This window comes from Hyperolius riggenbachi, chromosome 2, assembly GCF_040937935.1.
Source record: "Hyperolius riggenbachi isolate aHypRig1 chromosome 2, aHypRig1.pri, whole genome shotgun sequence".
Classification (NCBI taxonomy): domain Eukaryota; kingdom Metazoa; phylum Chordata; class Amphibia; order Anura; family Hyperoliidae; genus Hyperolius; species Hyperolius riggenbachi.
In genome coordinates this window covers 100,797,641-100,822,460 of record NC_090647.1, presented here as the reverse complement: position 1 = coordinate 100,822,460, position 24,820 = coordinate 100,797,641, and the positions used below count along the sequence as shown (strand labels likewise).

The 24,820-nt window shown below is 43.8% G+C and overlaps 1 protein-coding gene across 1 annotated transcript in view; it reads left to right on the top strand.

Annotated features, from left to right (window-relative positions):
- VPS36 (vacuolar protein sorting 36 homolog) overlaps window positions 1-24,820 on the top strand; it is an 83,362-nt gene that overhangs the window by 2,716 nt on the left and 55,826 nt on the right. The window contains exons 2-3 of the mRNA XM_068267114.1: window positions 5,689-5,757; window positions 21,866-21,936. Of these exons, the coding sequence (XP_068123215.1) occupies window positions 5,689-5,757; window positions 21,866-21,936 (140 nt within the window). The remainder of the gene's footprint in view (window positions 1-5,688; window positions 5,758-21,865; window positions 21,937-24,820) is intronic.

Below are 24,820 nucleotides of genomic sequence, written 5' to 3'. Positions count from 1 at the left end.
CTGGTCGATCAAGCAGGAATCCTACTGTTCACATATCATTCGACTGACAGATTCTTGCATGGAGGCACAACATCGGTCAGATTGATTAGTGAAGGTGAATCGCTTTGGTTATGGCTTGTAGTGTGTGGGCCACTAGTCGATCAAGTTTCGATCAACCACACTTAAGATGATCACCAAATAAAGTTGATCGCTTAGTTGATTGAAGTAAAATCGCTAGATGCATAGCTACCTGATAGATCCCTAGCTGATTGACATTTGATCAGAATGGGATCTATCCCTGCCACACACTGCACTTGTAATAGATTTTTATTAAAATCAATTACCACCGCTCCTCCAGGTGTTCCCCCTGCCAATGCTGCTCCTTAGGGCCCCATGCATAGCATTAGTGCAGCAACGCCCTCTGACGTTCACCTCTCCAGCCGGGACACTCCTTCCTCTGTGCTGCTGTCATCTACCAATGCCCATAGTGATGCCATGAAATGGTGGTGTACTGAAAGGCGTTCCTGCTGCTGGGTGACTACGGGCACTGGGAGATGACTGCACACAGCCTGGAGAGGTGAGTGTCAGAGCACTTTGCTACACTAATATTCTGCACAGGGCCCTGGGGGCGTACATATAATTAAGCCACCGGGAAATGGCTTACCCTGATCCTGCAAAAGTCCAGGTGGCGTTAATTACTATTCCCCCTTCAGGTCGCTGTGCACAGTGGGGAAATACGAAATTCGTCTTCCAGCTACTGCTGGTGGCCGAATTACAGTGTTTTTATAGTAATTAGGGAGCCATATTTTGACGGCGCCCAAATTACCACTATAGCTGTCTCTGGTTCTGTTTTAAAGAGACTCTTAAGTCTCTTAAAAATCCTTTTTTTAATGACAAAATATTGTTTAACATATTAGCTCTAACTAAACCGCCGCATCCCTGCCGCTGTACGCTAACTAAATCCCCCCTAACTCCTCGGGGGGCAATCAAGGCAGCGCTTCTGTGAGAGGCAGAGCTATGAGCCGCAGCTCTGCCTCTCAGCGCGTCTGTCAGCCCGGTTCGCGCCTCTCCCCCGCCCCCTTAGTCTTCCTTCACTGAGAGGGGTGGAGGAGAGGCGGAGATCCGCCGCTGACAGACGCGTGTGAGGCACAGCTGCAGCTCATAGCCCTGCCTCACACGGAAGAGTAGAGGGCAGCAAAATCCACGACCAAGAAAGTCGTGAATTTTGCAGGGGAGAGGGAGGGCGAGTTTGGGGGGATTTAGATAGCGTATAGCGGCGGGGATGCAGCGGTTTAGTTAGGGCTAATATGGTAAACAATATTTTGTCATAAAAAAGGATTTTTAAGAGACTTCAGTGTCTCTTTAAGTGCTTCACCCTGGGGATAGCAGGGGGATGTACAACCCCCCCCCCCCCCCCCCCCCCACACACACACACACACACACCAACTTTGAAATAGACACTGCCGCACCTCTGCCCTCCCCTTAAACAGCCAGAAAAAACTGTTGTGTCTGATCGGTAATGTCGTTCAATTTCTGTTTGAAAGTGCTTGAAATTACGATCTAGCTGCATGTGGGCGGCAGATTTTGTCACTGTGATCGAATCTGCCAAGGAATGTCTCATAGTGCCTGGGCTCCTTGATTGTCCAAAATTGTTCTGTTGCTTTATGGTTGGAATGGACAAAAAGGAAAGAGCTTCTGGGCCATATTCAATTCATTTTTCCTACTAAGTTTTCTCCTAGGTGAAAATGTCACACCTTAGCAGTAACATACCTTTGTAGCAAGAAAATACTCAGAATAATTTTGACAGTACTTTTTCACCTTCTTTTTAGTACTTTTTCAATTGCAGATTGCTAAAAAGTTATTTTAAACATAATATGAAAATGTATCTCCTAAGAGAAAACTTAGAGGAAAAAGTGAATTTTGTATGGCCCACCGTGAGAGATAACAATAGTAGTTGGGCATAGTTTCCAGGATGTCTTATGGTCAGTGACCAGTACGCGGATGTCATTGATACATACTAGACCAGGCTTTCTCAACCAGGGTTCCTTCAGTACTCTGCAGGGGTTCCTTGGCATTTTCCCCCATCGTGGAGGAAGTATAATAGAGCACATTATAATAGGTGGTACTGTAAAAATAAGCAATAAATTGGGGGTCAGAATAATAATGAGCACATTAAAAAAACCACTAGGATAAGGAGACAGTAAAATGAGTGGCACTGTAATAGGGAGCAGTGAAATAAACAGTCTCACTCACTTTTAAAGACCACACCTCCTGCAAAATAAATGCAGGGGTTCCTCGAGATAAAAAAAAAAAAATTGTTTGCAGGGGTTGCTTGAGATCCAAAAGTTATTTGTAGGGTTCCTCCAGGGTACAAAAGTTGAGAAAGGCTGTACTAGATTGTTATGCAAAATTATTACAAATGATCATTTTGGATGAAGAACAACAAACTCCTTAGTCCATTATTATATGGGCCCTTTGGTCTGTTTTCCACTAGTAATTGTGATCGTACTGCTAAGTGCACCCAACAAACCGGATTATAGTGCAGTTTGATGGGTTTTGCTCCATGATTGCTTCCAACACGTGCCCACAAAAATGCAGTAGGATTGACAATTTCCATTAGGCAAAAATCGTGTCACAATCACATCAGTGCATTGGCAAACAGCTGTAAAGGTTTACACTAGTCAGACAGGTAAAAAGGGCACCAGACATTTGGACACCGCCATAGACTAATGTGAATTATGGTTATCGCAGCGGTCAGTGTTATTTGGGCGCCGGCAAAAGACAGGGCTCAAATTACAAACAAAACAAAAACCAGTGCAATTCAGCCACGAGCAATAGCTGGCAGCCGAATTGCATTTTACCCAAGTCCTTGGGGGCCTGGACGGGTAACAGTAAGCCACACCGGCTGTGTGAAGTTGCCCCCCCTACAATCAGCACAAATAAAAATTCTACCATGTTTGGTTAGTGCTACGTTTGTGCCCATTTGTGCCGCAAAAATACAGATTTTTGCTGCTTTTGTTTTGAAGTTAATAGCAATTATTTTCTTTTCCAGACTATGACATCACCCAGCCCCCCTACATGGACATGAAAATGGTATGGTTGGTTATCCCTGGGTTTGTGCTGCAAAAATCACTGTACTACCTGTTGTTGTTTTCGAGATAATAAACATTTTTTTATAAAGGTCAAAAGTTCACCCAGCCCCCCTACAAAAGTGCACGGACACGAAATTGGTATGGTTGGTTAGCGCTGGGTTTTTGCTGCACTATTCTATCAGCGAAAAAAAAATGATGATATTATGATTTGTATGTGTAGCACAGCTAAGAAATAAAACATTAAGATCAGATACATCAGTGTAATTGTTTCCAGTACAGGAAGAGTTGAGAAACTCCAGTTGTTATCTCTATGCAAACAAGCCATTAAGCTCTCCGACTAAGTTAGTCGTAGAGAGGGCTGTTATCTGACTTTTATTATCTCAACTGCTCCTGGACTATTTACTTTTTCTCTGCTAGAGGAGATTTCATTACTTCACAGACTGCTCTGAAAGACTCATTTTGAATGCTGAGTGTTGTGTAATGTGCACATATTATAGAATGATGCAATGTTAGAAAAAACACTATATACCTGAAAATAAAAGTATGAGAATATTTTCTTTGCTGCTAATCTTCTAGTAATTATTCATAGTACACAACCAATTCACTTTATCATATTTTTTTTCCGCTTCAGTGTCTCTTTAAAGATTTTTATAAAGGTCAAAAGTTCACAATAAACCAGAAACATCTCAATAGTGATGTGAATGAAGCTGGGTGAACTTTTAACCTTTATAAAAACCTTTATTATCTCGAAAACAATAACAGGTAGAACAGAGATTTTTGAAGCACAAAAGGGCACAGACCCAGCACTAACCAACCATACCATTTTCATTTCCATGCTTTGATGTAAATAATTGCCATTAACAAAAGCAGCACAAATCTTTATTTTTGCAGCACAAATGGGCACATACGTTGCACTAACCAAACATGCTAGAATTTTTATTTGTGCTTATTGAAGGGCGGCCAACTTCACACTGCTCATCTACACCAGCGGGAAATTTCCAATAACAAGGTGAGCTGTTTTTCAGTTTCACCCTGTGCCCTTTTTACAGTAGACTTCCAATCATCCAATTTTGGTGCTAATGAAGCGCCACATGCATATAGCAGTGTTCTCCCCAGGCTCTTTTAGCCGGGTGCTCCACCCGGCTAATTTTGGTGAGCACCCGGCTGTCATCAGATCACCTCTTTTTCTGTTGTAAGCAGAGTTGTGCAGAAAAGCTCCGGCCTTCCATTCTCTCATCTCGCCCCACCCAGCTACCTTTTCATGCCACCCGGCTGGAAAAAAATTCTGAGGAGAACACTGATATCGGGTCCTGATGAAGCGCCACATGCATATCGGGTCCTGATGAAGCGCCACATGCATATGGCGTGAAACAGCTTTAGGCCCCTCACCAGCTTGTACTCCTCTCCGGATACGGTACTGTAGCCTGCTGTATTTTTAACGTTGTGGAAATAGATACACCTTTTGCATTGGATGTGCAGGCCCACTCTCTTCTTTTTGACAGGCTATTTATATATTGGGCAACAGAACTCCAGAGGCGTACTGTCACAGCCCAGTGCACTGCCTTCTCTCTACAAATATTCAATCATCCAATCTTGATTAGCCAATTGTACCACTTCCATGTAGTTAGAGGGCAGACAGATTTTGAATACAGTACTCTGAACAGATCTGGTCAGCTTTTATACTATGTGGAAATGGTAAATTGGCAAATCAAGAATGGATGCGCCTACACGCCTTAAAATGTGCCCAAGGTGAACCTCTGGTTAAAACACAGATATTTACCTAAGCAGAAGGAACCCTATGGATTCTCTAAAGGTTTCTCATGCCTTCCTCCAGACCATCTTTGCCACTTGTGGACCCCCAAAAGAAACCTGTGAAGAGTTTGTCAGAATCCAGATTCGCGTCGTGCTCCTCTTTATGCACGAGCGGCTCTGTGCTACTGTGCAGGCACGGATGTGCTAGATGCAGCATGGCCCACGCTCGTCCATAAAGAGTAGTGTGGCCCGGATCTCCCAGAGAGTCCAGGTTTAGCGGTGGTAGGGGCGAGGAGGACCAGAGCCCAGACAAGGTCCTCCAGCACCCAAGGCTGAGACACCAAAGTGCTCCCCTCCAATACTCCCTCCCCATCCGTCATACACTGATTGCTATTAGACTGCTGCCCCAGGGCCCCCAAACACCTAATCTCTAGCTATCTGGCTTGCAGTCACTGCCAGGTATCCCCTTTTTTTTTTATTTCTCACTGCTTCAAACACAATGAATGATAGCTGAGTGAGTTGTGTGCCCCTTCCTACACTGTGCCCAGAGGCTGGAGCCTCTCTCACCTCTGCCTCGGCCTGACCCTGAGGAGGACACCGGAAGAGGATTTCCTCTTAGGTTAGTATCTCCTAGCCTGTAGGATCCACGCTTCAGGATAGTGTTGAGGCTGAAAGACACATGATGACGTTCTCAAAGATAGGTCTAATTCACAGATAGGTCTGATTTTCTAAAATTAAATATATTACCAGTAAGTTATTTGTGACAGATTTGTAATGTTTCAATACACTTGGAGAAAATATAAATGCAAAAAAAAATGATTTGAAGTAAATTGAAGTGCCACTTACTTCCCCTTCTTTTTACTAGTGTAAGTTTGACTCAGGAGCTCTACTTCTGACAACACACAGACTTATATGGAGGGATCAGAAAAATCATGTAAGTAATGCTTGTAAATATTTGTGATGCATCTTTCCTTCTTATAGTGAAATCATTTGTGCATGGCTAAAATCTTTGAGATCTTTTTCTAAATTGACTTTTACAAACAGCTTCCACCCTGTCTGCTTAAAGATACCGATTTACAAAAGCTTGGCAGAATCGAATGCCAACCCCAAATACACAAATCTGTTGTGGAGTACTTCAGAAAGTTGAATGACAAGTGTTTGATGTACTTAAAGAGACTCCGTAACAAAAATTGCATCCTGTTTTTTATCATCCTACATGTTCCAAAAGCTATTCTAATGTGTTCTGGCAAACTGCAGCACTTTCTACTATGACAGTCTCTGTAATAAATCAATGTATCTTTCCCCTGTCAGACTTGTCGGCCTGTGTCTGGAAGGCTGCCAAGTTCTTCAGTGTTGTGGTTCTGCTATGAACTCACCCTTTCTGGCCCCTCTATGCACACTGCCTGTGTGTTATTTAGATAAGAGAGAAGAGAGAAGCTGCTCTAATCAGCTGGATAAATCGTCCTCTGAGCTGGCTGGGCTTTCACAAACTGAGGAATTACAAACAAGGGCAAAGCTGTTTGCAAGAAGAAAAGAGCAGCCTGAAACTTCAGTGCATGGGGGAAAGAAACACACAAATGATCTCTTGAGATTCAAAAGGAATGCTGTATACAGCCTGCTTATGTATGGATGTATTTTCTATGTGTGGACATACTGTACGTCAACCTACTTCCTGTTTTGGTGGCCATTTTGTTTGTTTACAAACAAACTTTTTAAAACTGTTTTTAACCACTTTTAATGCGGCTAGGAGCGGCGAAATTGTGACAGAGGGTAATAGGAGATGTCCCCTAACGCACTGGTATGTTTACTTTTGAGCGATTTTAACAATACAGATTCTCTTTAAGGAGGCGTGCAGCGACTTTGGTGGCATCAAACACCCAATCAGTTGCTATGGCAATTTAAAGCGCATTTAAAGTGGACCTAAACCAAGGACTTCCTCTCTGCTCTAAAAGACATGCAACAGCATGATATCCTTTACAGAAAAACATTTCCATGCTACTGCTTTCAGAGCTGCTGCAGTTTTAGTTACTTCCTGGTTTAATGGAAGCAGGGTTAACCTCCTGTATTTACATATTTATTATTTATTTATTGTACTTATAAAGCGCCAAGATATTACGCAGCGCTGGACATTAGTTTAGGTTGCAGACAATATTTAGGGGTGACATACAGCAAAATGACAATACATGAATACAAGAAAACCAGATCATGCAGCACAGTATGGGTACAAAGTAATGCTTAGTCACTAGAGGGGAGCATGGAGATTAGGCAAGTTAGGTTCACTCAGATGCATAACATGGGTTCACAGTAATGGAGTTGCATGATCAGGTAGGACACAAAAGGAGGAGGACCCTGCACAAAGGCTTACAATCTAGAAAGAGAGGCAAGGACACGAAAGGTAGGGGACCAGAGTTCAGCTGTGGGTTTAGAGCACTTGTGAGGGGTAGTAGGCCAGAGTTAAAAGGTGAGTTTTGAGGGCTTTCTTGAAGATGTTGAAGAAGGGGGCTGCCCTAATGGGTGGAGGTAGGGCGTTCCATAGTGTTGGAGCAGCTCTTGAGAAGTCCTGGAAGCGTGCATGGGACTGGGTGATGCGGGGGGTGGTTAGGCGAAGTTCATTGGAAGAGCGGAGTGAGCAGCTAGGTGTGTACCGCTGAGTAAGATCGGAAATGTAGGTTAGACAGGTTTTGTGGACGGATTTGTAGGTCTGGCACAGTATCTTGAATATGATTCTGGACTGGATAGGAAGCAAGTGGAGGGATTGAAGGAGGGGATCTGCCGTGGTGGAGCGATGGGAGCAGTGGATAATTCTGGCTACCGCATTCATATAGCCTGTCTGACCGGCACACACCGAGGCACAAATCAGACAGAGGTGTTATCTCTATATACAAACGGTGCGTTTTTTTTCTGTGTTTTCCTTGTCTTCTGTGGAAAAGTTTAGGTCCTCTTTAAAAGGCCAGGATTTTTTTTTCAGTAATGGCCACCTCTGCAGGGTTCCTCTTTATAATAACTCCCCACCCCCTCACAGAAAAAAATTGTTCCTACTAAACCCTCATTGTCTCCTGTCCTGGTCCAAGGAAGTGAGCCAACACCTCATCTCATCACCCTAGCCCAGTGATCTGCAAACTTGGTTCTCCAGCTGTTAAAGAGGTTCTGTGGAGTCCTGCAATAAACATAAACAGACACTTACCTTAGGCTTCTATCAGCCCCTTGTAGCTGTAATGTCCCACGCCGTCCACCTACGATCACTCATTCCCCGCCGCCAGTCCTGGTCTATTTACGTGTGTCACACGGCTGCGCGTGTGATCGCTCCTGCTCGCATCTCCGGGAGCTTACTGCGCAGTACAGGAAAACCTCGTAAGCGCCTGGAAACGCGAGTGGGAGAGCGCATTTATTCGTCTTGTTAGACCAGCCCTGTCCAACTGGCGGCCCGCGGGCCGCATCCGGCCCGCCAGACCTCCTGTTGCGGCCCGCTCCTCTCCCCGAGATGCAGGCATGGCGTGCGCTATGGGCGCCATGCCTGCTCTCTCTTGTGTGGCCTCTCCTGTGTCCCCGCTGCCTCAAAGCTCAGCTCAGACCTCACAGATCGCGGCGACAGGAGGCAGACAGAGCGCGCTGCGCGCGCATAACACCCGCACGGAGTATGTCACATGCGGAAGGGAAATCAATCACTTCCGCATGTGACGTTCTGCCGCGCAGGTGTTATGCGCGCGCTCTGCTTGTTTCAGTCGCCGCGATCTGTGAGGTCTGAGCTGTGAGGCAGCGGGGCACAGGAGCGAGGCAATGTACGCTGACTGGGGGGGCACCTGTCACTTACTGGGGGGCACCTGTCACTCTAATTGGGGGGGCACCTGTCACTCTAACTGGGGGGGGGGCACCTGTCACTCTAACTGGGGGGGCACCTGTCACTCTAACTGGGGGGAACACCTGTCACTATCTAACTGGGGGGGGGGGACACCTGTCACTATCTAACTGGGGGGGCACCTGTCACTAACTGGGGGGGCACCTGTCACTAACTGGGGGGGGCACCTGTCACTATCTAACTGGGGGGCACCTGTCACTAACTGGGGGGGGCACCTGTCACTATCTAACTGGGGGGGCACCTGTCACTATCTAACTGGGGGGACACCTGTCACTAACTGGGGGGACACCTGTCACTATCTAACTGGGGGGACACCTGTCACTATCTAGCTGGGGGGACACCTGTCACTATCTAGCTGGGGGGACACCTGTTACTACCTCATCCGGCCACACCACAGCATCACCGCCAGCCCGGCCACAGCAGCACCGCAAGGCCTTTCAGCCCACACATCATCACCAATCTGGCCGAAAACACTATTGCCAGGCACAGTAGCCAGTAGAGGAGAATACAGAAGCCAGGTAAGAGGTGTCTACCATATTAAAGGGGCATTCTGCCTATTTATGTGAAATGCTCTCTATTTATGTGCCTCATGACTGCTGAATTTGTCTTGTTGGGGGCCTCATTTGTTGGGGGCATCACGATTGCTGAATTTGCCTTGTTGGGGGCCTCAAGATTGCTGATTTTGTCTTGTTGGGAGCCTCATGATTTGTTGGGGGCCTCATGATTGCTGAATTTGTCTTGTTGGGGGCCTCATGATTGCTGAATGTGCCTTGTTGGGGGCCTCATGATTGCTGAATGTGCCTTGTTGGGGGCCTCATGATTGCTGAATTTGTCTTGTTGGGGGCCTCATGATTGCTGAATGTGCCTTGTTGGGGGCCTCATGATTGCTGAATGTGCCTTGTTGGGGGCCTCATGATTGCTGAATTTGTCTTGTTGGGGGCCTCATGATTGCTGAATTTGTCTTCGGCTCTAGCAAGACCCTTCGGCCCTCCACCATGGGGTCTGAAAAAAAATGGCCCTCAATGCCCATGAAGTTGGACAGCACTGTGTTAGACGATTAATCGCCCGGTGCCGGCGGCAGGGTACGAGTGATCGGAGTGGGACATAACTACAGGGGACTGATAAAAGCCCCAGGTAAGTGTCTGTTTGTTTTTTTTGCAGGACTTCACAGAACCCCTTTAAAGAGCTACAAGTCCCACAATGCATTTGCTTTTATGAATCATGACTGTGGCTTTCAGACTCCTTCAGTGCATTGTAGGACTTGTAGTTCCTTGACAGCTGGAGAGCCAAGTTTGCAGATCACTGCCCTAGCCTCCTGCAGTACTTTTTGAAAGAATGGAATAATGCATAGTGCAAATCACCCAACCTTCTTTCATGTAATATGGGTTGGGTTCAAAGCCACTCCATCATGTGCTGGGCCATTGTTCCTCTTCCCACACCGTAGAAACAGAATGTGTCACTAGCGTGTAGGCTAACGATGCATCTGCACAGTACTCAGCCCCGAACCGTCTCCCGAGGGATTGAGTCTAGATTCCTGTGAGCGACAGTATTCGTAGAGAACCGAAATGCCAAATTATCTCGGTTGAGTACATGCCAAGCATATTGTTCTGGTTTTTACTACTCTCCTTCAGAGCCTCTCTGTCCGTAGCAACAGAATGTATCACTAGCTTGTAGGCTAACAACACATCTGTACAGCACTCAAACTGTTGCCTGATGGATTGAGTCTCAAACCCTGAGGGCAACAGGATTCGATTGTGTGTATGCACCATTAGATACATAAAATTATTTACCGAGTCTTGTGAACAAACTTTATTAGGAGTTACAGTGCCCAGACAAGCACACCTGTTAAAATAATTGAAATATTATCAGCAAGTAAAATCCTTTTGCTAAACGTCTTTGCCAGACTTTGGTGATAGTCTTGTGTCTGAATGGGACTAAATCCCCACAGATATCTTCCACAATCCTGTGGAAAAGCTTTTCAGAAAAACATTACACAAGCAAAAGGGAGATACTTTTTTTTTTACAGCATTATTACCTTTGGCTTTCAAATTTTAAAGTCAATGTGTAATGATCCGCTCAGCTGGATGCACTGGCAGACAGCAGTTTGACCATTCCTCTACTCTGTGGGCTGCAGGTCTCTGCAAGAGAGACCTGTCTTTCCATTACAAGTTTCTGGTCTGTTCTGCTGCTGAGGAATTTGCATACACTCGTTATGCAAACCCCCTAACTGCCTCCTTTGATGACTGGCAGTATAAAGAGCTATGTTTCCCAGAGTCCTTTGCTGGTCATAAGGGTTAGTCCTGTGGGACACTCTTGGAGTGTCAGCCTTGCTCATTGTTTGAAAATTAGTTTAGAGTAATTCCTGGAACTGCACTAGGCAGATTCCCTAGTGCAGTTAGGATTGCATATCTGTTTTGTTTGTCTGATTGTCCTGTCCCAGCGGTGGTCGACAGGAAGTCGTTCTGATCTTTGTTCTTGGAGTATAGCTGGACCAGCGGTTGCTACCAGCTATCTCATCTGATCTGTCTTGCCAGGTTAGCACTCGACTTGCGCTAGTGCTGTGGATCCGTCTGATCTCCATCTCTCCTTCTATACTTGGATCGCACTCGCCTTGCGCTAGTGCTGTGGATCCTTCTGGTCTGCTACTCTCTTGCTGTACTTGGATCGCACTCGCCTTGCGCTAGTGCTGTGGATCCTTCTGTTCTGTCTTCCTGGATCGCACTAGCCTCTTACGCTAGTGCTGTGGATCCTATCTCTCACTTATTCCTGTATTCGTGTATCTGTCTTGTCTGCTACGAACGCTTGCTGGAGGCTCGGTGAGGTAACCGTTAAGCAAGCGCTCGCATCCTCTTTTTTGAGTTTGTCTGTCGGTGGTTAGTTAGGCGTGCTTGTCTCTGTTGTGCTTATCACGCGGAGACCGCGCATAAAGCGTGCACTGTTGCGAATGAGTGCGGTGTTCACGATTTAGCTAGCGTTTGTTATTTTCCTTATCTTCTCATTGTATGATTTGCTGTGCCTTTGCTACTCTCGTGCTCTGCCTTGCTGTAGCCTTGTGTCACCTCTGGCAATCGCCTCTCTCGCGATTGCGTTCCTACTTCATATCTGCTGTTGTGTATGCACCGTCGCGGGTTGGCGACTAGTTTGTTGCACACACATACAATCTGTCCCTGTGCTCATTCTCTTTCGCAATCGCTTCTCTTGCGATTGCGTTCTCACTTGGTTTCCTTTTGTTGTGTGTCCGCCGTCGCAGGTTGGCAGCTAGATTGGTGGACATACATACATTCCTCATCTGTGCTTATTCAGTCTTGTGTCGCTGTTAGCAATCGCCATCTCTGGCGATTGCCTTCTCTCCTGTTCTTCATGGTTGTGTATGCACTGTCGCGGGTTGGCGACTAGATTGGTGCACACACATACCCTCTGTCGCTTTGCTCTCTCTCCTTCAGGGCTATCTTGCCCTGCGTTTCTTCCCTTCATGCAATTCCTGTCTTGCGTCTGTGGCAGGGCAGAGGAGCTTTTCCTCTGCACTCCACAGCTCCTCCTGCCGACAGGAATTTCCCTCTACATTGCACCTTTTGCTGGGTTCCCTCAAATTACACGCTTGTGGAGGATTTCCGCAGTGTCAGCGCACGTCTTGTGCGCTGATCACGGAGAGAATTCCACAATCGTTACACAATGGGAACCATCTCTAAAAAAAAAAAGGCAGATACTTACCCTCGGTGCAGCGCTGGCTCCCGTGTTTTAATCCCTCGCTGTGGGGGACTTCGGAAGTCTTGGGGAGCCAAGTCCTCCCAAAGACAGGTGACTCCATACTGCGCACGCACACATGCTCAGTATGGAGTGGCCGGTCTTCAGGAGCACTCTGGCTCCCGAAGACTTTCCGAAGCCTCCTTCGCCAGCGGTGCGAGCAGTATTTGACCAAATTAGTCAAATACTGCTCCCGGGGACAGTGCTGCACCGAAGGCCCCGGAACAGGATCAGGAAGGCTCTATAGGACCCAGAGCCTAGGGAAGTATATCTATCTATCTATATATATATATATATATATATAAACTCTCTCTCTCTCTCTCTCTCTCTCTCTCTCTCTCTCTCTCTCTCTCTCTCTCTCTCTCTCTCTCTCTCTCTCTATCTATCTATCTATCTATCTATCTATCTATCTATCTATCTATCTATATATATATATATCTATATATATCTATATATGGTACCCATTGACTTTAATAAACAAATATGAATGTGGTGTTGCCATGTAAACATACTCTAAGCCAGTGTTTCTCTACATTGTTACAGTATGTACCCCTTTAGGAAAGATGGTGTTTGCCAAGTACCTCCTGTTGTAAATAACATGAACTCATGTTCCTCTTATCACATATATATTTGTTAGGAGGACTTAGTATTTGTGTGTAAATTACTGTATATACTCGAGTATCAGTCTAGAAATTTAGGTCTGATTCACTTCATAAATGTACAGGGGTCGACTTATACTCGAGTCACAGGCAACACTGTGCACACTGAGTAATGTGTGTACTAATAGTGACATTCCCATTTGCAGCAATTTACCCAGTGGTAAGTGATACTTTGAGGAAAGGTCTGAAAGTCCTGGATACAACAATTAACAAGGAAAGGGGCAGGGGGGAAATACTGGGCTGCATAAAAAGGAGTGAATAATTGCAACACTTGGTGGCCTGGAGGAGGTATTGGCTGCACTTAAGGGACAGGAAGGGTTAATAGCTGCAATACGGTATGCAGTGCAGTCATTAACCCCTCCTGAGCCCCAAGTGCAGCCATTAACTTTGCTGGGTAGACTTATATTTGGGTCAATAAAAAAACTACAAGTTAAGAGGGTTGAATATTGGAGTCGACTTATACACAAGGTCGACTTGTATTCGAGTATATTTTCACATATTCCCTTATCCTTTTTAATTAACTAAATATGCTTATACAGGATGAATCATATTTTAAAACCCCAAACTCACTGAAATATATATACTACACTGCGACAAGTTCACATACCTCTTAAAGCACACCTGAACTAAGAGGTATATGGAGGCTGAATTATTTGATTCCTTTTAAAGGACAACTATAGTGAACAGAATATGGAGGCTGCCATATGTATTCCCTTCTAGACAATACCAGTTGCCTGGCAGCCCTGCTGCTCTATTTGGCTGCAGTCATGTCTGAATATCACCAGAAACAAGCATGCAGCTAATCTTGTCAGATCTGACAAAAACATCAAACACCTGATCTGCTGCATGCGTGTTCAGGGTCTATGGCTAAAAGTATTAGAGGCAGAGGATGAGCAGGACAGCTAGGCAACTTTGCAAAACAGCTCCAGCTCAGTCAGATTAGATGGACAGCGTTTCTGAACAGCAGTTTTCAGATCTTGCCACAGATTCTCGATTGGATTTAGATCTGGACTTTGACTGGGCCATTCTAACACATGGATATGTTTTGTTTTAACCATTCCATTGTTGCCCTGGCTTTATGTTTAGGGTCATTGTCCTGCTGGAAGGTGAATCTCTGCCCCAGTCTCATGTCTTTTGCAGTCTCCAAGAGATTTTCTTCCAAGATTTCCCTGTATTTGGCTCCATCCATCTTCCCATCAACTCTGACCAGCTTCCCTGTCCCTGCTGAAGAGAAGCACCTCCAGATGCTGCCACCACTATATTTGACAGTGGGGATGGTGTGTTCAGAGTGATGTGCGGTGTTAGATTTCCGCCACACATAGCGTTTTGCATTTTGGCCAAAAAGTTCCATTTTGGTCTCATCTGACCAGAGCACCTTCTTCTACATGTTTGCTGTGTCCCCCACATGGCTTTTGGCAAACTGCAAACGGGACTTCTTATGCTTTACTGTTAACAATGGCTTTCTTCTTGCCACTCTTCCATAAAGGCCAACTTTGTGCACTGCACGACTAATAGTTGTCCTATGGACAGAGTCTCCCACCTGAGCTGTAGATCTCTGCAGCTCGTCCAGAGTCACCATGGGCCTCTTGACTGCATTTCTGATCATCGCTTTCCTTGTTCGGCCTGTGAGTTTAGGTGGACGACCTTGTCTTGGTAGGTTTACAGTTGTGCCATACTCCTTCCATTTCTGAATGATCGCTTGAACAGTGCTCTGTGGGATGTTCAAGGCTTTAGAAATCTTTTTGTAGCCTAAGCCTGCTTTAAATTTCTCAATAACTTGATCCCTGACCTGTCTGATGTGTTCTTTGGACTTCATGATGTTGTTGCTCCCAATATTCGCTTAGACAACCTCTGAGTCCGTCACAGAGTAGCTGTATTTGTACTGACATTAGATTGCACACAGGTGCACTCTATTTAGTCATTAGCAATCATCAGGCAATCTCTATAGGCAACTGACTGCACTCAGACTAAAGGGGGCTCAATAATTATGCACACTCCACTTTGCAGTTATTTGTAAAAAAAAATTGGAATCCTGTATGATTTTCGTTCCACTTCTCACGTGTACACCCCTTTGTATTGGTCTATCACGCGGAATTCCAATCAAATTGATTCATGTTTGTGGCAGTAATGTGACAAAATGTGGAAAACTTCAAGCGGGCCGAATACTTTTGCAAACCACTGTATGGCAGCCTCCATATCCCTTTCACTTCATTTGTCTTTTAAACAATGCAGACTGTGTGGATGTCCTGCGGAACCTCTGTCTCTAATACCCTGAAGGCTCATACACACGTCCAAATTATTGCACAAGCAACCGCACAACATGACCAACTGTACAACAAGTTGTTTACATGACAAGTACGTACACACACACACCAACCAACTAAACAACCAACTCACTTTAATACTATGCGCACAAACTAAACGATAAACTGCACAACATGTCTGTATTACATGCAAATTCTTCCGAGTTTATGCATATATATGCAGCTTGAAAAAGGACCAATCAATTGAAAGGAATACTGTAGGAGGGTCGGGGGAAAGAGAGTTGAACTTACCCGGGGCTTCTAATGGTCCCCAGCAGACATCCTGTGCCCGCGCAGCCACTCACTGATGCTCTGGCCCCGCCTCCAGTTCACTTCTGGAATTTCAGACTTTAAAGTCTGAAAACCACTGCGCCTGTGTGGCCGCGCCCTCGTAGCTCCTGATGTCACCAGGGAGTATTGCGCAGGCCCAGTACCTCTTGGTGACGTCAGCAGCAGCGAGGGAGCGCAGGTGGTTTTCAGACTTTAAAGTCGGAAATTGCAGAAGTGAACCGGAGGCGGGGCCGGAGCATCGGTGAGTGGCTGCGCGGACACAGGACATCTGCGGGGGACCATTAGAAGTCCTGGGTAAGTTCAACTCTCTTTCCCTTACCCCCCTACAGTACATAGTTACATAGTTATTTTGGTTGAAAAAAGACATACGTCCATCGAGTTCAACCAGTACAAAGTACAACTCCAGCCTGCTCCCTCACATACCCCTGTTGATCCAGAGGAAGGCGAAAAAAAACCCACAAGGCATGGTCCAATTAGCCCCAAAAGGGAAAAATTCCTTCCCGACTCCAGATGGCAATCAGATAAAATCCCTGGATCAACATCATTAGGCATAACCTAGTAATTGTAGCCATGGATGTCTTTCAAAGCAAGGAAAGCATCTAAGCCCCCTTTAAATGCAGGTATAGAGTTTGCCATAACGACTTCCTGTGGCAATGTATTCCACATCTTAATCACTCTTACTGTAAAGAACCCTTTCCTAAATAAATGGCTAAAACGTTTTTCCTCCATGCGCAGATCATGTCCTCTAGTCCTTTGAGAAGGCCTAGGGACAAAAAGCTCATCCGCCAAGCTATTATATTGCCCTCTGATGTATTTATACATGTTAATTAGATCTCCTCTAAGGCGTCTTTTCTCTAGACTAAATAAACCCAGTTTATCTAACCTTTCTTGGTAAGCGAGACCTTCCATCCCACGTATCAATTTTGTAGTTCGTCTCTGCACCTGCTCTAAAACTGCAATATCTTTTTTGTAATGTGGTGCCCAGAACTGAATTTCATATTCCAGATGTGGCCTTACTAGAGAGTTAAACGGGCAATATCATGCTAGCATCGCAAGTTTTTATTTCCCTTTTAATGCATCCCAAAATTTTGTTCGCTTTAGCTGCAGCGGCTTGGCATTGAGTACGAATATTTAACTTGTTGTCGATGAGTACTCCTAAGTCCTTCTCCAAGTTTGATGTCCCCAACTGTATCCTATTTATTTTGTATGGTGCTAGACCATTGGTATGACCAAAATGCATGACTTTACATTTGTCAACATTGAACTTCATCTGCCATGTATGTGCCCATATAGCCATCCTATCCAGATCCTGTTGCAATATGACACTATCTTCCTGAGAGTTGATGATTCTGCACAATTTTGTATCATCTGCAAAAATAGCAACATTGCTCACTACTGCATCTACTAGGTCATTAATAAATAAATTGAAGAGCACTGGACCCAGTACAGACCCCTGTGGGACCCCACTGCTAACAGTCTCCCATTTTGAGTACGATCCATTGACCACAACTCTTTGTTTTCTGTCCATTAGCCAGTTCCCTATCCATGCACACAAACTCTTCCCCAGTCCTTGCATCCTCAACTTTTGCACCAGACAGGGAACAGTGTCGAAGGCCTTTGCAAAGTCCAAGTATATCACATCTACAGCATTCCCAATATCCATATTAGCATTCACTACCTCATAAAAGCTGAGCATGTTAGTCAAACAGGACCTGTCTTTAGTAAACCCATGTTGATGCTGAGAAATAAGATTATTTTCTACTATGAAGTCATTTATAGTATCTCTTAGTAACCCCTCAAATAGTTTGCATACAACTGATGTTAAGCTTACAGGTCTATAATTTCCTGGATCATATTTTTTGCCCTTCTTAAATAATGGGAAAACGTGGGCTGTACGCCAATCCACTGGGACTCTGCCAGTTGCAAGAGAGTCACAAAAGATAAGATAAAGGGGCTTAGCTATAACTGAACTTAATTCCCTTAGGACCCGAGGATGCATGCCATCCGGGCCAGGTGCCTTGTCTATTTTTAATTTATTTAGTCTTGCCTATACTTCTTCCTGCGTTAAGTATTTAATATTACAGTTAGAAGATTGAGACTCTTCTGCCTCTGTAATTTGCAACAGTGCTGTTTCCTTTGTGAAGACAGAGGCAAAGAAAGCATTTAATAACTCTGCCTTACCTTGGTCATCCACCATTGAGTTCCCACCCTCATCCTTTAGGAGTCCTATACAGTCAACCTTTCTTTTTTTAGAGTTGATGTACTTGTAAAACTTTTTTGGGTTAGATTTGATATCCCTAGCGATTTTATTTTCAGCTTCGATCTTTGCCAGCCTAATTTCTTTTTTACAATTTTTATTGCACTCCTTATAATTGCTTAGTGCAGCCTCGGTCCCCTCCTGTTTTAGGACCTTATAAGCATTCCTTTTCCTCTTCATTTTATCCCTAACCTTTCTATTCAACCATAGAGGCCTTTTTTTATTCCTAGACATTTTGTTTCCATATGGGATATACATACTACAATATTGATTGAGAATAAGTTTAAAAGCTTGCCATTTCCCTTCAGTGTCCTCCCCTTGTAGTACATTATTCCAGTTCACCAAACTTAGTGCCTGCCTAATTTGATTGAACTTTGCTTTTCTAAAATTCATAGTTTTAGTGGTCCCGCTGCCCCATGGCCTATCAGTCACCAGATCAAACGTTATCATGTTGTGATCACTATTTCCCAAATGTTCTTGAACCTGCACATTTGATACATTATCTGGTCTATTAGAAATGATCAGATCCAGTAACGCATTCCCATTAGTTGGTTCGTTACCATTTGAGTCAAGTAATTGTCCTGTAGTGCTGCCAGAAATCTGCTGCTTTTACCAGAATGGGTAGCCTCAATACCCCAGTCAATGTCTGGAAAGTCGCCCATAATTATGACCTCATTTTTACTTGCAGCTTTTTCAATCTGCTGTAGTAATCGCAGTTCTGCAGCTTCATTAATAAGAGGTGGTCTGTAGCATACGCCAATAAGCAATTGGCAACGTTTATTTCCACCATGAATATTTACCCAAACGGACTCCACATCTTCGCAATCTTCCTCCATCTCATCGTTGAGGACAGCTGTAAAAGAATTCTTAACAAAGAGACAAACCCCTCCACCTTTTTTCCCTGTTCTATCCCTCCTAAACACATTGTATCCTTTTAAATTAGCTATCCAGTCATGGCTTTCATCCATCCATGTCTCGGTTATTCCCACAATGTCATAGCCTTTGTCATTCAGAATGAACTCTAGTTCGTCTATTTTATTTGCAAGGCTCCGAGCATTGGTTACCATGCACTTTATATTTTTACCACCACATTTACCAATTTTGTTTACATAAAATGAGCTACTTGAAGTTTTACCAACCTCCTTAATCTTTACACTGTCCCCACCCCCCTCTCCACCCCCCATAATGTTAGGCTCCCACTGTCTTTTTACCTTATCTTGTCTACATATTAAGACTTTATCCTCCCGCCTCCCCCCAGATCCTAGTTTAAAATCTCCTCCAACCGTTTAGCCATCTTCTCCCCCAATGCAGCTGCACCCTCCCCATTAAGGTGCAACCCATCCCTGCTGTAGAACCTGTAGCCTTAAAGTACTCCTTTAAACCTGAGTTTAAATTGATTGGTCCATTTTCATACTGCATACATTTGCATAAACCCAAAAGAATTTGCATCTCATTGATCATCCCTAGTCTGCTTTCAAAAACAACAAAGTTGTTCAAAAGACTTGTACAAATGTTCCAACCTGCATGCTAGTTGGTTAGATTGATCCTCCATTTGGATATGGGAAACAACCTGTTATCAGTTGGTCATCTGGTTGTTTGCCAGCTGTACACACACCCAACTTATCTTCCAACAGAGAAGTTTGGAAGATAGTCGGACGGATTGTTGGTAGGTGTATATGAGCCTTTATCCATGGACACTGCACAAGCATGCAGATCGCATGTTTCTGACTGAAGTCTAATTGGATAAGCCATATACTTGTTTCGGGTGTATAATTCAGACACTAATGCAGCCAAAGAGATCAGCAGAATGCCAGTCAACTGGTATTGTTTAAAGGATACCCAAGGTGAACTTTCCTGTACAACTGGAGGCTCCAGGCATGTATGGGCAGGACATTGGTAGTATTGTCTCGCACTCACTAAAGGATCAAACCCATAGTCTTTAAGGATAGTGCGACAGCTGCAAAGAGGGATAACGCCCTCTATGCAGTATTCAACAAGGAAGAAAGCTGGCACATCCAAAATTAATCTTTATTGCTTCCATGTAAAAATATGGCCAACATTTCGGAGGCGCGTAGGACCCCTTTATCAAGGCAATATTTGCTTGGAGGCAAAGATCTGTCTGCTGCTGTGCAAAAGTTCCTGCATAGGAACACTCGCTGACAGAGATGTGTATTCACTGGAATCAGCAGCAGGCTGTTTAAATCTACTTTTTAAGTTTTTACTGTTTTATTGTTTTTGCTCAATGACACATTCATTGAAGTATGCCAGAGCTAAAATCTATGAACTATTGACTCTTTTTATCTCTTTCCTGCTATCAAAAGCCATTTTCTGCTAGGAAAGTGTTTTATAGTTGGAATTTCTTATCAGTGAAGGTCATACTGTAATCATACTGTAGGCACTTCCTGTCTCAGTCAGGACTGAGTCTGCCACTTACATACCTGATATTTAACTCTTTCAGGCAGAGAAAGAAAAAAAGTAACACAGCATAGTTATTTGTGTGCTAGGCACTGTACATACCCATGTCTATCTCATCATGTCACATGTCACATTGGGTATCCTTTAACAGCTGGAGAGCCAAGTTTAACTATCACTGCCCGAAGGCTACATTTTTGACATGTTGTGAGCCTAGGCTCTAAGTTATGTATAGCATGTAGTTTTAATTAAAAATATGTTTGTAATGCAGAGAATAAATGCTGTGCACAATATTTGTCATGGTAAAGGAGATATAAGTGCCTTGTGCAGAATGAGGTACTGAACTTGGCTGCTCGTCTCATTCATCTCTCCTCTCACTCTTCCTCTGCTGCTTCTCTCTGCCGAGCTCTTCACTGGCTGCAAATTAATCAGAGGATCCAGTTCCGACACCTAAGGTGGCCACACACGATACAATAAAATGATCCGATTTTACGGCAATTCGATAAAAACGATCGGATCTCCCGAAAAGATCGAAAGCTTTTTTTTTTTCATTCGACTGAAAAATCTGATTGGATTTCCGTTTTTTTTTCGATTTTAATCGAACTGGAATGCCAGATATTTTCTTAAATCTTTCTAAAGATTGTATGGCGTGTGTTAGATTGTCAATTTATTAATATACACACCCTAGCAATTTTCTCTGATTTTCCAATAATTCTTATCATAATTTGCGACAAAATTGTACATATGTGTGGTACATTGGTCATATTTTTGAAATGTTACAATCAGTCAGAAACATTTATTTCAATTCTTAAATTGAACATATATTTTCAAAATTGTATGGTGTGTGGCCACCTTTAACCCTCACCTACAAAGCTCTCCACAATCTCTCTCCCCTCTACATCTCCTCACTAGTTTCCAGATACCAACCCAACCACAATCTCAGATCTGCACATGAGCTTCTTTTGTCCTCCTCTAGAATCACCTCCTCACATTCACTTATACAAGATTTTACACATGCTTCATCCCTCTGCTGAAATGCCCTCCCTCAACCTATCTGTCACTCTCCAAACCTTTGAAATCTGAACGCTCCCACAAAACTCACTTTTTCTGACAAGCATATGCTCCACCTTAGGCCATTCCGCTTTTGACAACTCTGGTAAAGTTGTACTCCTACTAGATATCCTAAAAACACACTGCCTCTAGGTACAGTATGTATATTGTAAACTACCCCATCTCTTGCCCCTCCCCCCTCAATTTTTTTTAGATTGTAAGCACACAAGGGCATCATGTTACTTTTGTCACTGTATTTACCAATTCAGTATTTTGTACCAATTCAGTATTTTGTATCTGCTCTGTATTTTGTATACTGGTGTATACCATTGTCTGTATTATTATGTACCCCATGTTCGTTTCTTACTTTGTACAGCGCCACGGAATATGTTGGCACTTTATAAATCAGCAATAATAATAATAGGATTGGTAATGGTTAAATGACCTGTTTTATTTTTCCCTGTTTTTAGGATTTCTGTATTGCAATTCCACTTTCACAAATTGTGTTCACAGAAGAGCAAGCAGGGGGCATCGGAAAAAGGTAACCGTTTCATAAGACTACAGTACTTCATAAGACTACCCCTGAACTTTTTTCCTAGGAGAGTATTTTTCAACCTGAAAATGTACTAAAAAAGTAACAAGATAATATCACTATTTGGAGGATTTTTTTCTTGCTTGCTGGGAGCGTGACGTGTTTCGTTGATATGGTGTGAAAACATCTCCTGGGTAGAGGGAAGCTTCTGCATAGTCCAGAGGCTTCCCGTGTCCTCCGCGACCCCACCATTGCTGTGCATGGACCCTCTGAACATATCTGACAAGAGAATGTCGGATATGTTCTCTTGACCTCTTTTCGCACCATGTACAAGCACAGCTGTACTGCGTCTGGCCAACTTTCTTGTTGATCTCTCCCATTCCATATGTAGACCCCTTTTCTGTGTGTAACATCTATGTAAAGCAGTTACTCTCTGTTATGCACAGCTTACTTAAAGGGAACCTTAACTGAGAGGGATATGGATGTTTCCTTTTAAACAATACCAGTTGCCTGGCAGTCCTGCTGATCTCTTTGTATGTAGTAGTGGCTGAATCACACACCTGAAACAAGCATGCCGCTAATCCAGTCTGACTTTAGTCAGAGCACCTGATCTGCATGCTTGTTCAGGGGCTGTGGCTAAAAGTATTAGAGACACAGGATCAGCAGGAGAGTCAGGCAACTGATATTATTATAAAAGGAAAAATTCATATCCTCCTCAGTTTAGGTTCCCTTTAATCTTCAAGCGAAGGTAGCGCATACACAACTGTTGCTATGCGTGCTAAATAGTTTTAAGGCAGGGGTCACACTTACCGGCTTTCGTACGAGTTTTCTGCACAGAAAAACTGACTTCAACTGAGAACTCATGTTAATCAATAAGCAAGGTCACACTTTAATGCAGATTTCGCATGCAGAAAAAAAACTGACATCTTGCGCAATTTGTCAGTTTTCTCTATAAATTACATTAGCAGCTGTAAGTCAGGGGTCACACTTGTCTTTCAGTTTTCTGCAAAGTGTAGAAACTGAAAGACAAGTGTGACCCCTGCCTAAAAGTTTATATGGTTTTTATTGCAGTCCACATATGCCTTCAATCTGATAGTCTTCAAAGGTGAATCAACTGGTACTTCCTATCACCTCCACCAACACCCTGTGAGCAGACACTCACCGGATATATAGACCTCCACTCAGGTCTATTCAAAAGCCTTGGGACACTTTTTACAGTTTTACGCTATGTGAGGCATTTGTTTTGAGGTTACATGGAGATGCATCTGCTGTAAAGGTCAAGGAGGTGACAGTTCGTTCTGGTGTGGTGGGGGACGGCCCAAAGTGTCCCAAGGCTTAAATAGACCTGAGTGGAGGTCTATATATCCGGTGAGTGTCTGCTCACAGGGTGTTGGTGGAGGTGATAGGAAGTACCAGTTGATTCACCTTTGAAGACTATCTTAATGAAAGCATATGTGGACTGCAATAGAAACCATATAAACTTTTAAAACTATTTAGCACGCATAGCAACAGTTGTGTATGCGCTACCTTCGCTTGAAGATTGTTTTATATTAATTCCAAGGGTCTGCTCCAACTTTGCAGTACAATTGTGTACTCTTTTAAGGTGTAGCGCTTATCTCCTTGATTATTGATATAGGTTCCCTTTAAGCAGCATTTTTCCTCTTCCATATTTTGCTCCCGCATTTGCAGCCTCCCATTTCCATTTGCAGGCTTCGCTTCCATATTCAGCAACTCCTTTTTCCTGTCCAGCCACCCCCCTCGGGGAACAGGCTTTGTTTCCAAGCTCCCTTTCTCTTTCTTATTCTTTACATGGTGACGTAGTGGTTAGCACTCTCGCCTTGCAGGCCAGGGTTTCCTCCGGGCACCCGTGTTTCCTCCCACATCCCAAAAACATACAAATAAGTTTATTGGCTTCCCCTCAAAAATGTGTCCATAGACTACGATACATACACTATACATACATTAGCCCTAGACTATGATACATACACTATACATACATTGGCCCTAGACTATGATAATTACACTACACTATACATACATTGGCCCTAGACTACGATACATACACTACACTATACATACATTGGCCCTAGACTATGATAATTACACTACACTATACATACATTGGCCCTAGACTACGATACATACACTAAACTATACATACATTGGCCCTAGACTATGATACATACATTGGCCCTAGACTACGATACATACACTACACTATACATACATTGGCCCTAGACTACGATACATACACTACACTATACATACATTGGCCCTAGACTATGATAATTACACTACACTATACATACATTGGCCCTAGACTACGATACATACACTACACTATACATACATTGGCCACAGACTACGATACATACACTACACTATATATACATTGGCCACAGACTACGATACATACACCACACTATACATACATTGGCCCTAGACTATGATAATTACACTACACTATACATACATTGGCCCTAGACTACGATACATACACTACACTATACATACATTGGCCCTAGACTATGATACATACACTACACTATACATACATTGGCCACAGACTACGATACATACACTACACTATACATACATTGGCCATAGACTACGATACATACACTACACTATATATACATTGGCCACAGACTACGATACATACACCACACTATACATACATTGGCCCTAGACTATGATCATTACACTACACTATACATACATTGGCCCTAGACTACGATACATACACTACACTATACATACATTGGCCCTAGTCTACGATACATACACTACATTATACATACATTGGCCACAGACTACGATACATACACTACACTATACGTGGGCAGCACGGTGGCGTAATGGTTAGCTCTCTCGCCTTGCAGCGCTGCGTCCC